This window comes from Camelina sativa, chromosome 12, assembly GCF_000633955.1.
Source record: "Camelina sativa cultivar DH55 chromosome 12, Cs, whole genome shotgun sequence".
In the NCBI taxonomy this organism is placed as follows: domain Eukaryota; kingdom Viridiplantae; phylum Streptophyta; class Magnoliopsida; order Brassicales; family Brassicaceae; genus Camelina; species Camelina sativa.
Window position 1 is genome coordinate 3,767,370 of NC_025696.1, and position 14,474 is coordinate 3,781,843.

The window sequence follows — 14,474 nt, forward strand, 5'->3', positions numbered from 1 at the left end:
AAAACAATGAAGATGATAACATATGTATGTATCATGCGTGCTTCAAACCAAAACATAATAAGAACCAAGATTGAACTCAAAAGGCCAAATCTTGATCTTCTCTCTAGTTCCAAAACCCTAAAATCTCCTTTTGCACATAATCAGAATTTGTTGAGTCTCATCAAAAATTAATTTGTCAAAATAACGCTATCTCAAATTCTATTATACGATACACAATACAAAAATGTGAACTTTTGATGTCGTATTACGAAATAGAGACTCATATTGCAAAAAATAGATAATTCGTAGATATTTATTAGCATTTCCCCTTTTGTTGTTGTTGTTGAAATGAAGTTTTCAACAAAAAAGTAAGTGCAGCAGATCCCTTGAATTAACACTAACAACCAAACTAATAAAAGTCTAAAAAAGACTTTAATTAATTATAACTCAGTTTGGTGGTCTTAGAGCAGCACGTGTAATAAACTGATTCGCTAACAAAAAACAAAGAAAGTCTCACGTGTAACGCGAAAGCCTTTCTAAAAAAAAAAAAAAAAAAAGTCACCACCATTTTTACCAAACTAAAGCGCGCCTCTCGCTTCCTTCTTCCTCTTCTTTGCTCCCTCTCTCTCTCTCTACAAACCCCCCCAACGCTATCTTCTCTCTCTCTCCTCTTCATNAAAAAAAAAAAATGTCACCACCATTTTTACCAAACTAAAGCGCGCCTCTCGCTTCCTTCTTCCTCTTCTTTGCTCCCTCTCTCTCTCTCTACAAACCCCCCCAACGCTATCTTCTCTCTCTCTCCTCTTCATCCTCCTCTCTGTATTATACAATACACACACAGAGAGCACCACACCATGTTCTAAGTTCTGTTTTCTTCTAATTTTTGAAAATTTTCGTAGAGAGACGTAACGGTTACATATGAATCCAATGTCTTCGTTGTTATTTTTTCTGTGAAACAAACAATGGATTCTCTCATCTCTAGAAGATGATTACGAATTCGATTTCAATGGTGAGATTCTTCTCTCTCTGTTTCGCCTTCTTCATTCTCGTTTCTTCAAATCCGAAATTTGTTAATTCGTGGGACGAGGCCGCGATTAGATTCGAACCGCCGACACCTTCTCCCTCGCCGGAGCCTTCACCGTCGCCGGAGTCTTCACCATCGCCGGCGCCTTCACCGGATGATGATGATGATGTATCCACGGTTTCATGTGTGGATGACCTAGGAGGTGTTGGCTCTTTAGATTCCACGTGTAAGCTCGTCGCTGATTTGAATCTCACGCGTGACCTAAACATCACCGGTAAAGGTAATCTCCACGTTTTGCCCGGCGTTAGATTGGTTTGTCGGTTTCCGGGATGTTCGATTACGGTTAGTATCTCTGGGAATTTCTCGTTGGCTGAGAATTCGTCGGTTATCGCCGGAACTTTTCGTCTCGCGGCGGATAACGCTGATTTTGGGGAAGGTTCGGCAGTGGATACCACTGGATTGGCTGGAGAACCTCCGCCTGGGACTAGCGGTACGCCGGAAGGTGTTGAAGGTGCCGGTGGTGGATACGGTGGGAGAGGTGCGTGTTGTTTGTCGGATACTACTACGAAGATTCCAGAAGATGTGTTTGGCGGTGATGTTTACGGTTGGGCGTCACTTGAGAAGCCGGAGATTTATGGTAGCAAAGGTGGTTCCACGAGTAATGAGGTTGATTACGGTGGAGGTGGCGGCGGAACGGTGGCGATTGAGATTTTAGGGTATATTAGTTTAAACGGCTGCGTTTTAGCTGATGGGGCCAGTGGTGGTGTTAAAGGTGGTGGTGGGTCCGGCGGCAGCATCTTCGTCTTGGCACATAAAATGTACTAATTTTTATTTATTTTTCTCTCTCTTTTTGTCTTTTTCACTCTTTCTTTTGTTCTTTAATTAATCAGCTAATTGTTTCTTTCTTTTATATGACTGAGTTTTGGTATCTTAAGGCTCTGCATTGGTTTCGTGGAGTTTAGAGAAAGTATTAAATAAGAGTTTTGACTCTTTTTTGGTTCCACATTTGGTGGTTGGTTGTAAATTGATTCAAAGTTCTTAGTTTGTTTAAGTTTAGGAAATAAAGTTGAATTGTGTGGCCCATGAATGAATTCTTAATTATTGCATTTGGCATCTACCTTTTTGATGCCATCGTATGTGTACAATTTGCTTTGCCAAATTTCAAAAAAAGAAAAGTTTTTTTTTGAGCTCTTCTTGGTTTCTGAAACTTTTGTTTTGGGTCATGCTACAGGGCAGGAAATGGTCGTTTAAGTGCATCTGGAGGTGATGGTTATGCTGGTGGAGGTGCTGGACGGGTATCCGTTCATATATACAGCCGCCATTCTGACCCAAAAATCTTTTTCCATGGTTAGCTTCAGTTTGGTCTTTTAACAACTCATCTTGATGGTCCCCTCTTTTGTTTAAGTATTTGTGATTGTGACAGTCCGATTCAAATTTACTCTTTGTAGGAGGTAGTAGTTTTGGTTGTCCAGAAAATGCTGGAGCTGCTGGAACTCTGTATGATGTTATTTCGGAGAGCTTAACTATCGACAACCACAATAAGACAACATTTACAGACACTCTTCTCCTGGAGTTCCCTAATCATCGCCTTTTCACCAATTTGTATATCCGAAATCGTGCAAAGGTTGCTGTTCCCTTGCGCTGGAGCCGTGTCCAGGTTTGTGATTTGTGAAAGTAGATATATGTTCTTGTTAATTTCTATGAACAAGTTTCATCCAGCGATACAAACTTTTTGTTTTTGTGAAGAAGTTATGTTTGTGTTGATGTTCTCATTTCAATGAGTCTTGATCTCTCTTCTATATTAATCGATTGACATATTATTTTCTCTGGCAGAAATATATGAAATGATGAGGTTCTATTACTAATTTTTTTTTTGAACCTTTAAGAATATTGTTGTAGGTCCTGACGAAATTTATACAATTTCCCGGTTTTACAGGTTCAAGGACTGATAAGTTTGTCAAATGGTGGAGAGTTGAACTTTGGTCTTCCACGTTATGCTTCTTCTGAATTTGAATTACTTGCTGAAGAACTCTTGATTAGTAATTCTGCTATCAAGGTATCCGATTAGTTTTAGAAAGATATATTTTTCTTCCTTCTACATACTATGTTAACCTCTATGATATGTATCAGGTTTACGGGGCTTTACGGATGACAGTAAAGGTGTTTCTGATGTTGAAGTCAAGAATGTTTATAGATGGCGGTGGTGTGACAATATTGGGAACTTCAATGCTCGAAATTAGTAATCTGTTGGTGCTTAAGGTATTCTAGTCAAATATTTATTATTGATTTCTTTGTCGTGTCGCTGAATTATAGACAAATCTGATGTCCTATTCTATGCTCGTTTCTTTATTTAGGATTCCTCCGTGATCCAATCCAATGGAAACCTCGGAGTACATGGGCAGGGTCTGTTGACTCTTACAGGCAGAGGAGATACAATTGAAGCACAGCGTCTGATTTTGTCTCTGTTTTATAGCATCCAGGTAAAAAAAATAAACTACATCATGCTTTTGTGACCTTTTTTTTGCCTTATATGGGCTGTTAGATGTGGAGGCTCAGATAGTTGTGGTTCTACTTGGTATGACTTGGTTTAGGGCTATTACTTTCATTTATGTCGGATTAAGTGTTTTGCTTTCCCTACTATCTTTAAGAGGGAAACAATAGAGCTCTTTTCTATATTCAGGACATTTGAGTTCAGACATAAGTGAGAACCAGTAGAAGACAAAAGGTTTTCCTGGCTAACAGTTATTTCTTTGATTCGTGAAGGTTGGAGTCGGAGCGGTTTTGCGTGGTCCTTTGCAGAATGCATCAACTGGTGGCCTGTAAGTTCTGAAGGTTCGAGCGATCCTTCCACAAAAGTATTTTTCTTAATATTTTGTTTTGTTGTACTGAGCCTCTAATATTTTGTGGTTGGTTTATTCAAAGTACCCCAAAGCTTTACTGTCAACGCCAAGATTGCCCTGTTGAACTACTACACCCGCCGGAGGACTGCAATGTCAATTCATCCCTTCCATTCACTCTTCAGGTGCTTATTTACGGAAATAATATATTACAAAAGAAGGTGTTTTGCTGTTCTAACTAGTCTCTGTTGCAGATCTGCCGAGTTGAAGATATTACTGTTGAAGGTCTCATCAAAGGATCTGTAATCCAATTCCATCTGGCAAGAACGGTAATCGTTCGCTCTTCTGGAACAATATCCGCAGAAGGGATGGGTAAGCCACATACTTATTTAAGATGATTCTCCTGATTAGTCTTTGCTTTCTGTCTTTCATATATCTATCGTGAACCAGCTTTTAAGTGATTTGATTATGCACACAGGCTGCAAAGGTGGAGTTGGGGCAGGTAGGTTTCTGAGAAGCGGTATTGGGAGTGGTGGTGGACATGGTGGTAAAGGCGGAAACGGGTGTTACAATCATACTTGCATCGAGGGTGGAGATTCTTATGGAAATTCAGACCTACCATGTGAACTTGGCAGTGGAAGTGGAAATGAAGAGTCAACAGATTCAGTTGCTGGTGGAGGAATCATTGGTAAGATATGTTGACCATTTGGTTTTTGGAATTTTCAACTTTCAGATAGTATCAACTTAATCCTCGATTTAACATGATTAATTTTGAAACTTCAATACGAGAAAAGTGAAGTAATCATTGACCTAATGTAGAGCTTACTATTTCTCATCTGGTGTCACCACCTGCTCACTATCTCTATTGAGAAGTGACTGGTTCACTTCGACCTGTTTCCTACCAAAATACCAATTGTTTCTGAAATTTATCACTTCCTAATAATCTTTTTCTACAAATTTGTGTAGTGTTTAGTTCAGTTCGACCTGTTTCCTGTAATATATCAACTGTCTCTAAAATGTAAGTCTTCCTAATAATTTGTTTTATACCAATTTGTGAAGTGATTGGTTCACTTGAGCACCCACTTTCAAGCCTGTCACTGGAAGGCTCGATAACAACTGATGGTGAAAGTCCCAGGAAGACGCTGAAAGGCCTAAGTAATTCAAGTCTAGGACCTGGTGGTGGTTCAGGTGGAACCGTACTTTTATTCTTGCGCACACTTGAGATAGGGAGGTCTGCGATTCTCTCTAGTGTTGGAGGAAATGGAAGCCTAAAGGGAGGTGGTGGGGGAAGTGGTGGAAGGATTCATTTTCACTGGTCAGACATTCCCACTGGTGATGTCTATCATCCCGTTGCCATAGTAAAGGGAAGAATTTATGTAAGGTTTGTTATAAGAAGTCCATACGCAACGACCTTTTATAATATATTATGATAACGTATTTGCGATTGCCATCTTGGAGAAACAATTAATTCTTTCTTTAGTTTATGTAAGCACTCTAGTTACTCTTCTTAATGTATTTCTAGAACTTAACATGTGATTCCAATAATGGTTTACAGTGGAGGGATGGGTATCATTGAAGATAACGTTGGAGGGAATGGAACTTTGACTGGCAAAGCTTGTCCAGAAGGGCTCTATGGTTTATTTTGCGAGGTAGTGTTGAACTTCTTCATGTGTTATTGTTTCTCTGCATCAAAACATGTTTCTAGTTTTCATGTACTCTCTACTAGGTTTTAGTAAAATGGTTTCAGGTAATATTACATTCTCTATTCTAACCAAACAATAGCAAGTATATCTAACACATAAAGTCAGACCTGCTTAGGCCAGAGATGTTTTGTGTCCTTTTTATTATCTGTTGATAAATGTATTTCATTATCTATTACATTTATGTAGTTCATCCTTTTTACGAGCTGTGGCTCTCCAACTTTATTAGTTTAACACAGCTTCAACTGTCGACCAATATTAAAAAGCATACTTCAACTATCTACACGTTTAAATATTCTACAGGAATGTCCATCTGGCACTTATAAAAATGTTACTGGATCTGATAAAGCTCTTTGTCATCTTTGTCCGGCTAATGAGCTTCCCCATCGTGCTGCATATGTCACTGTTCGAGGTACTTTTTTTTAATTGGAACATTGATCAGTTTATTGAGAAAATGATTTTTGCTGCAATGTGTTTCCCCTGTCTTTATTTATATTATCCGTACTGTATCTGATACACAAAATTTGTTGTGTTTACTTGTTTCTTGACAGGCGGTGTTGCAGAAACTCCTTGTCCATATAAATGCATTTCGGATAGATACCACATGCCACACTGTTATACTACGCTTGAAGAGCTTGTATACACATTTGGTGGTCCCTGGTTGTTTGGTGTTCTTTTAGTAGTTGTGCTCCTCCTACTTGCACTTGTTTTCAGTGTCGCCCGGATGAAATTTGTTAGTGGTGACGATTTACATGGGTCTGCCCCGACCCATCATGGCTCTCAGATTGATCACTCATTTCCATTCCTCGAGTCCTTGAACGAGGTTTGCTTAATCTTTATCCTTTATCTGAGTCTGGATGATTTTTTTTAAAGGGAGATGTCATGTGAATGGAACATAACAATAGATGCCAAGGTTTTGTTGTTGCTACTAGATGGTCCTCCTATTGACCGATAATTCTGAAATATCTCGCTGGAACTTATAGAAAGAAAGAATTTTTTTGAAATAGGTTACAAAAACATGATTATAAAACCTGTGTTTGCTATCTTAATTGAGTAGATTATATACAATTGTTGAAGTGCTCCTTTTATAGTTAATGTCTTGTAACATTAATATTGTATTTAATTTTTATCAGGTGATGGAGACGAGCAGGGTGGAGGAATCACAGGGTCACATGCATAGGATCTATTTCTTAGGTCCTAATACGTTCAGTGAACCTTGGCATCTTTCTCATACACCCCCAGAGGAAATAAAAGAGATTGTGTAAGTTAGTTATTTAGCTGTTAATTTTTACCTTTTGGTGATAATATGTTTGTGCTTGAACGTAGTTTTTGGAATACATTGTTTTAGCCTCTCCTAATTTGAATTTTCTCTAGGTACGAGGCTGCGTTTAATGGGTTTGTTGATGAGGTCAATGCTATAGCTGCATACCAGTGGTGGGAGGGTGCGATTTACATTATGCTTTCAGTTCTTGTCTATCCTCTTGCATGGTCATGGCAGCAATCACGCCGAAGGCTGAAATTTCAGAAACTCCGTGACTTTGTTCGATCAGAATATGACCATTCTTGTCTACGCTCTTGTCGTTCTAGAGCATTATATGAAGGGCTAAAGGTACATATTCACCTATTGAGCAATGCAGTCTACTTACTACCTTTAGAACATGGTATATATTAGCAAGACAGAGAAAAGGCCAATCATAGTTTCTGAAATTGGTGAGCAGTCATCATAGTTTTGATAGGATCTTAGTCGTGAGGTTGGAGCTTATATGTTTTTTGAAAAAGGTTCCATTTCATTGTTAAAAGATGGCAAAACAAAGGATTGCGATTCATTAAAATTTGTGATGTGCAGGTAGCTGCTACTCCTGATTTGATGTTAGGTCATCTAGATTTCTTCCTTGGTGGTGATGAAAAGAGAAGCGATCTTCCTCCTCCAGTTCATCGAAGACTTCCAATGCCTTTAATATTTGGAGGAGACGGAAGTTACATGGCCTATTACTCACTCCAAAGTGACGATATTCTGACCAGTCTTCTGAGCCAGGTCCGTTTTTTTTGTTTCATATAGACTGATCTATGTGGCCTGGTCTTTTACTTGCTTCACCTATATGGATTACTGTCATTGACTGCAATATCGTAATGAATTTATCCCCTTTTTATAGTTGGTTCCACCAACCACTTGGTACCGCTTTGTTGCTGGTCTGAACGCTCAGCTGCGTCTAGTTCAGCAAGGGAAATTGAGGTCCACGTTTCGCTCTGTTCTGAGATGGATTGAAACTCATGGAAACCCTGCTTTGAAAAGACATGGTGTACGTGTCGACCTAGCTAGGTTTCAGGCATTGTCTTCGTCGTCTTGCCAGTATGGAATCCTTGTTCACACCATTGTAGATGACGTGCCATCAGCAAGAAGCAGTCTTGATGAAACAGAACAGCAGCATCCATGGTAAGAAAGTTCACTTTGATTCTCTCTGCTGTTTATTTGCCAAGCACAGTACTGCGAAAGATCCAGACGTTCTTTAATTTTTTAATATGCAGGGGGACACAAATTGAGAACTCCTCTGATGATTTTAGGGAAAATTTGCATAGTATTCAACCCCTAAGAAGCGCAATCAACCACGTGAGGCATCGAGAGTGTGGAGAAATCATAGACATTGGAAGCTTACAATTTCTCAAAGAAGAAAAAGATGTCCTTTCCCTCATCTCCTTCTTGATTCATAACACAAAACCTGTTGGCCATCAGGTAAAGCCTCCCTACTACTTCGTCTTTGCTTCAAGCATGTTTGCCTCTTTTATCCCTATTTTGAAATCTGTAATTTTCCGTGTCGTTCGTAGGATCTGGTTGGTCTGGTTATCTCGGTTCTACTCCTAGGAGATCTAACTCTAATGTTACTCACGCTGCTCCAACTCTACTCGATATCTTTGCTGGATGTTTTTCTCGCTATGTTTATCTTACCTCTCAGCATCATTTTCACATTCCCTGCCGGGGTCAGCGCTTTGTTTAGCCACGGACCAAGGCGCTCTGCTGGTCGCACACGCGTTTATGCATTGTGGAACGTCACATCCTTGGTCAACGTCGTAAGTATTTATCTTGATATGCAAATGCTACATCTTAAAAGTCGCCTTGTCTAGTTTCTGCAACTTCCTCTTACATGAGTACAAATCCTTTTGGGCCTGGTGTGGTTTTGCAGGTTGTTGCGTTTGTGTGTGGATATGTTCACTATCATGGCTCATCCTCTGGGAAAAAAATCCCGTATCTCCAGCCATGGAACATCAGCATGTGAGAGAAGAAAACAAACTTCACTTTAAGTTCAAACCAAAAAACACATTCCTTTTTGCATCAGTAACTAACTTCTATTTCTTTTGCAGGGATGAGAACGAGTGGTGGATATTCCCAGTCGCTTTGTTTCTGTGCAAAGTCTTGCAATCCCAACTTGTAAACTGGCACGTTGCAAACCTCGAGATACAAGATTACTCCTTGTACAGTGATGATTCCGAGCTGTTCTGGCAGTCGTGAGACACAAACCAAACCATAATTTATACAAAACAAGGTGGAGGGAGCTCGTTTTTTTCAAAGGCGTCTTCTGGTTTGTGCACAAGCTGATTCAAAGATTTTTTCAGGTGAATATAGCTAACTCTTAGGAAAAGTAGGAAAAGAAAAGAATAATCCTGAAAACATGCTTTTATTTTGTTTCTCACGCCAAGATCCATCTTGTGTTCTTTTTGGTAACGTTGATGGATCTCTCGGATGATCCTGACTGGGATGTTGTTTTGTGATTTTAAATGATAAATGTCTTCACTACAAATATTCTCTTTTTTTGGTTTGGTAATTGTATCGGTGCACTCTTGTTGTCTCTCTTCTTCCTACGTTATTCCACATTATACTCAACACAAGGCTGAGATAGGTATGTCATGAACTTGGATAATATTTAAACCAATGTATAAGATGAACTCAGAAAATGCAACCGGTTGCTTGTTTTGCCGTTTTAAATGATGTTATATTGGTTTGATGATTTGTTCATGCACTATTTATTGTCTCTCTTCTACATCCACATAATATCAAACACTTTTCAAAGTAGGAATGTTATGAACATGAATGTCGTAGACCAATAGTTCAGTCCGATTTCATAACCGATCGGGCTTAAAACACACAGGATTCAAAATAAGCCGGGATCAAAACGCAAAACTGATTTGAGTTTAGCTCTACATGCATATAAGGTTGTGGGAACTCGTGAACAAAATGATGTAGAGCAATAGCCTACGTGCCTTAACAATTTTGACGCAATTTTGTTCTCAACAAGAACCAGATCTGACAATGATTCTCTCCAGCCAAACAACTCCAAGAAGCTGCACATAAAAGACATACACAACAAAGAAAATCAATGCACAATCTTCTTTCCACTAAGGAGATTTTATCTTAACAAATAAGCTAAAATCATAAGGTACCTGAAAAGTCACTCTTTGTTAAGTATTTTAGGGACTTTTAAATATGCTTCCTCAAAGCTTGGAATGGAAGCTCTTATACTGTCCCTGTTTGAGGAATATCAAACCACTCAAGAGTTAAGTAAATGGCTTTCATCTTAAAACTGGAATCATTCTATTATACCAGATGGGAGAAAACTGTATAAAGAGCAAACCCGTTCTCAAATGTTTCAGGAGAATCTTCTCGCAAATTTCCACCATCCATATCTACCAAATATTGAAAATAGGCAGTTAAATTTCCGGATAGCCAAACGGAACAATATTGATAACTAGGACATCTTATTACAGTAAAACCATATATGCCTACTCAGATCTAACCAAGAGAATGTGTTAAAAGACTACAAAGACTTGCACCTAATACCAATCAGCTTTAGCTTAAAAGGATCTGTTACATGAGTCTACATGAACCACAAACAAACCTCACAATGAGCGGCCATTTGCGAGATGGACGCAACAAATCTTACTTTCAACTAAATTTGCTATTGGAACTCACAAAATGATTCTTCTTTTTTTTTTTTCTTTTCCAAAGGTTCCACTCTTTACATTAATGTTTCATAGACGCAGACCAACAAAACCACAAGTTCACTACAAGAAAATAGAGTAAAGTATGATTCTGACCTGCTCTGATCGCTGGTTCCACACTGTTAACATCAACTTGTTGAAGCTGGCCAAACCTGCATTTTTTCACCAATCAACAACATAATCGTGGAAGGCAACTATAGACTGAGGGTTTAGGGTTTGGTTAGTAATACTAACCAGTCAATGACTCGACGAATTTTAGTTTCACATTCCTCTATCTGAACAAAACACAATAGAAGAGGAACAAATGTGAGAGAACTCAATTCGACAAAGAAGGAGAGAGAGAGAGTAATAAAATGATACCTCTGCCGGAGTTAGAGAGATTCGAGCTGTCTCTGCCAGACGGGAAACTTCCGGCGGCGGAAGAACGGAGGAATCCTTGTCAGACGAGTAACTTCGAGCTATTCTGTGGATTTTTCTACTGTGTCTTTGGAAATTTAGACTTGAAAAAGAAGAAACTGAAGATTGGATTTCGATCCTGCTCGATGAGATGAAGCAGCGATTCGGAGACGCAGATATAACGGCGAGCAAAGCTCTCGTTGCCATGGCTTAACTTTGAATAAACCTTTCTCTCTTGTCTATATCTCCTCAACTCCGCTGGGCTTTGGATAGAAGGAGATGAACAAAATATATTAAATATATTGCTAAAACTGTGTCGTTTCAAAGGACTAACTAAACCGGTTTTAACCGGTCCAGTTACAAAATTGATTTTTGTTTTTTTTTTTCAGATTTTTCAGTCTATTACTTCATCAAGATGACATTACGTGGATTTGTTATAATACAAACTCAACTAGAATATGATCGGTGCTAGAGCACGGGTTGAAATTGCATAATTTATTCTATATGATTGTTTTTAAAAGTTTTTTTGGATAAAACATTATGCAATAAAATCATATGTTAAATATGATAGCTTGAAAAAAACATCTATTTTGTAAGTTTATATTGTTAATTTTGTAATTTTATGTATGAGATATGGTTATGTTTGTTGTTTGTTTTTATTTTAATTTTTGAACATGTTTAATGAAAGTGTTTTAATATGACCCGTGCTTAGGTTTTTCGATCTTTTCGTCTTTTCGATCTGGTCGTGGAGGTTTAAGGTTCCCGATCTGGTTTTAATGTCTCGACTCTCTAGTTCATCGGCTCTGTTCTCGTTTGATTGTGAGTTGGTGATGACTTGTCGCATGTTCCGGTTGCTTTCGAGGTGGATCGTAAGAGCTTTTTCTTGGATTTTGTTTGGCTTTGCGGTGGTGCTGTCTCGACTGAGGCTTGTATTTAGTCAGCTTCTGGTTTCCCTGAATTCGCTTTGAAGTTCTCTCTAGTTTTGCGACAACGGCTTCATTGTTTATGGGTTCCTCCTCTTTGGGTTGTGTTAAGTGACTTGGCTTGGGTTTTATTTTGTTTGATCGCTTATGTCTTTCTTTGTTTAGGACGGTCTAATTGTTGGTTTAGGCTAGATCTTTGGATTTAGAGGTCCTTAATCTACGGGTTGGCCTTCTCGTGCAATTCCGGTATCAGCTCTTTTGTGGCCTCTCTTCATTGATTTAGTTATTAGCCTGGTTGACTTGTTCTACTACGGTAATCTGTTTTGGATTATGCTTGTGGTTCGTTTCTGTTTGCCCTTACATGGCTGAGTTTTCTTTCGGGTTCCTCTTATTGCAAAGCGTGGATGGTTCAGTTTACCCACTTGATTGGGTTTCCTCCGGTTTTGCTAGAAGGTTGGTTTGGTCGTCTTCCTTGTGCTAGTGCGTTCATCTTCCTTCGTCATCTTCTCTGTCAGGTTCCCCGATTCGTTCTACTTCAACTCGCCTTCTCCGTGGTTCTTTTGTTTGGGCTTAATTGGGACTATTCCATTTGTGTGTTCTTTCAGGTTCTGTAGTTTGTTTTTCAGTATAGTTTCCCTTGTTTGGGTGTAGTTTCCCTCTTTTGGGCTTTAGTTTCTAGGGATATCTTTGTTTTCCTCCAGCTTAGTGTCTCAACAACGCATTCCACCCCTGTATTTCACAATCGTAAGTTATAATGGAAAATCATTCAGACGAAAAAAAAAAAAAATGACCCGTGCTTAGGTAAGATTTTATTTTTAACTGCACAATAAGATATCGGAAATCACGATTAAGTGTGATAAATTACCAAGATTTTATTCCTTTTTATGCCTAACAATATATATTTTGTAACAATACATAGAATACTAAATATATTTTAGAAATTGTATAGCATATTGACCAATTAATTTATAACATTTTTTTTTATAACCAACCTATATTTAATCTATAAACTATTTTGTAACCAACTTATAAAAATTATATAGTCTACAAAAACAGGTTGTGCACTTCCGTTTTATTATATAGGACCCGTTTTAAATATAATAAATTCACATTATATTTTTATCTCCTTTAATAAGTTGTTTAACGTTGTGGTTTATCAATAAAATCTGTGTTTAAAATTCTTTGAAAACAATATGATATAAGACTAAAACATTCCTAAAATATAGTTGGGAATATCGACGATTTTACTTGTTACTAAAGATCTATATATCAATTATCAATTTAGAATATTTAGGTGTAACCGTTTGCTCCGCAATTTTATTTGTTACCAAAGATATATCAATTATCAAATTGGAATATTTAGGTGTCACCGTTTGCTTTGTGGATTAATGTATATCCTATGTATAACCTATTTGTAACCATTTGTAACCATTTGTAACCATTTGTAACTATTTATTAAAAATATAAAGTCTATTAAAACTAAGTCGTGTACTTCCCTTTTATTAAAAGGGGATTTTTTTTTTTGTTAAACTGTATTAATCGAAAAAAAATAAAAAAAATGTGACGATCGAAAATACAGAGTTAATGACGTCGTACAAAACCCATACACAAGAATACATATTGAGCTCATAGGGGGGTGTATTGAAAGTGGAATTTTGAAGGATTTTGTGAGATTTATGATATTTGGGATTTTAGAAGATTTAATGTGGGGTTTTAAGGTATTTGGTGGATTTGGTGTTATTTTTCATTTTTAACAAGAAAAATTAATTTGTGATTTCATGAGATTTGGTGAGATTTTGAAAATAATTTTAGGGTGATTTTATGAGATTCTCCACAAAATCACATTTAATACAAAAGTCACCATCATATTTTCTGGGCAAGTCATGTTCATGTTCTTTGGTTTTGTTTAATTTATATTGCTGAGTATAACCATGGTGCATTGTATAAATTATAATTACATGTGACATCAGCAATATAACATGATGGGTATACTTCCAATCTGACATCAGAAATTACTTTTCTGGGCAATGTTACTTGGGTATTACTTTTAAAATTGCAGCTTAATTAAATTGTTGAACCAAATAGCTAGTTAGCTACTATGAAACATGATGGTACTGTTGAGTTTGAAGTTTCGGCTGATGCTATAACAAAATTTTGTTAGAAGATTTTAAAAGCAACATAGAAAATCTAACATAGTCTCTCTCGATAAATGAACCATATATGAGAGGTACAAACCTCTTTGATTATATCAATCAAATTCAGAATAGTCTTTGATATATGAATCAAATTCAGAATATTCAAGACACGTCTTCTGAGCTTTTTTGTTCAAAAAAGAGATGAACACTAGATAAGAAAGTGGAAAATGACTTTTTTCCTACGTTTATGTGAATTGTTTTTTTTAAACCAATCATTCCCAAATCACACTTGTAAATGTGTGATTTTTCAAACATGATTTCTCTTACAAAAATGTATACAAAGTCTCTCAAAATTTCTGTTATGATTTTATCAAAAAAAAGTTATGTCTTGAATAACAGAGGATTTAATATGATTTTTACAAATTTTTGATTGAATAACAGAAATTGTGAATGATTTTGAATGATTTTTTTACAAATTTCATATTCAA

At 37.3% G+C, this 14,474-nt stretch overlaps 2 protein-coding genes across 2 annotated transcripts; one reads left to right on the top strand and one right to left on the bottom strand.

Moving 5' to 3' along the window:
• Window positions 721-9,358, top strand: LOC104729972. Its single transcript, XM_010449016.2, has 22 exons — window positions 721-1,821; window positions 2,235-2,350; window positions 2,452-2,660; window positions 2,940-3,059; window positions 3,134-3,262; window positions 3,358-3,483; window positions 3,767-3,822; window positions 3,926-4,025; window positions 4,095-4,212; window positions 4,319-4,528; window positions 4,900-5,221; window positions 5,396-5,489; window positions 5,844-5,952; window positions 6,092-6,363; window positions 6,674-6,801; window positions 6,915-7,149; window positions 7,387-7,575; window positions 7,694-7,974; window positions 8,067-8,271; window positions 8,364-8,606; window positions 8,720-8,808; window positions 8,898-9,358. Exons 1-22 carry the CDS (start codon window positions 965-967, stop codon window positions 9,043-9,045), a joined length of 4,356 nt encoding a protein of 1,451 aa, XP_010447318.1. The 5' UTR covers window positions 721-964; the 3' UTR covers window positions 9,046-9,358.
• LOC104729973 (glutamyl-tRNA(Gln) amidotransferase subunit C, chloroplastic/mitochondrial) lies at window positions 9,577-11,205 on the bottom strand. Its single transcript, XM_010449017.2, has 6 exons — window positions 10,893-11,205; window positions 10,767-10,807; window positions 10,629-10,684; window positions 10,166-10,217; window positions 9,975-10,058; window positions 9,577-9,875 (listed from the first exon to the last, which is right to left on the bottom strand). Exons 1-5 carry the CDS (start codon window positions 11,133-11,135, stop codon window positions 9,983-9,985), a joined length of 468 nt encoding a protein of 155 aa, XP_010447319.1. The 5' UTR covers window positions 11,136-11,205; the 3' UTR covers window positions 9,577-9,875; window positions 9,975-9,982.

What these genes read in the sequence shown, in the direction of transcription:
- LOC104729973 (XM_010449017.2), bottom strand. Translation starts at nt 11,135, where the DNA reads ATGGCAACGAGAGCTTTGCTCGCCGTTATATCTGCGTCTCCGAATCGC. An exon ending in ATTCGTCGAGTCATTGACTG is followed by an intron (nt 10,685 to 10,766) that starts GTTAGTATTACT and finishes GAAAAAATGCAG; the next exon opens with GTTTGGCCAGCTTCAACAAG. An exon ending in GGAACCAGCGATCAGAGCAG is followed by an intron (nt 10,218 to 10,628) that starts GTCAGAATCATA and finishes AATATTTGGTAG; the next exon opens with ATATGGATGGTGGAAATTTG.
- LOC104729972 (XM_010449016.2), top strand. Translation starts at nt 965, where the DNA reads ATGATTACGAATTCGATTTCAATGGTGAGATTCTTCTCTCTCTGTTTC. An exon ending in AATATCCGCAGAAGGGATGG is followed by an intron (nt 4,213 to 4,318) that starts GTAAGCCACATA and finishes TTATGCACACAG; the next exon opens with GCTGCAAAGGTGGAGTTGGG. An exon ending in CAGCCATGGAACATCAGCAT is followed by an intron (nt 8,809 to 8,897) that starts GTGAGAGAAGAA and finishes TTTCTTTTGCAG; the next exon opens with GGATGAGAACGAGTGGTGGA.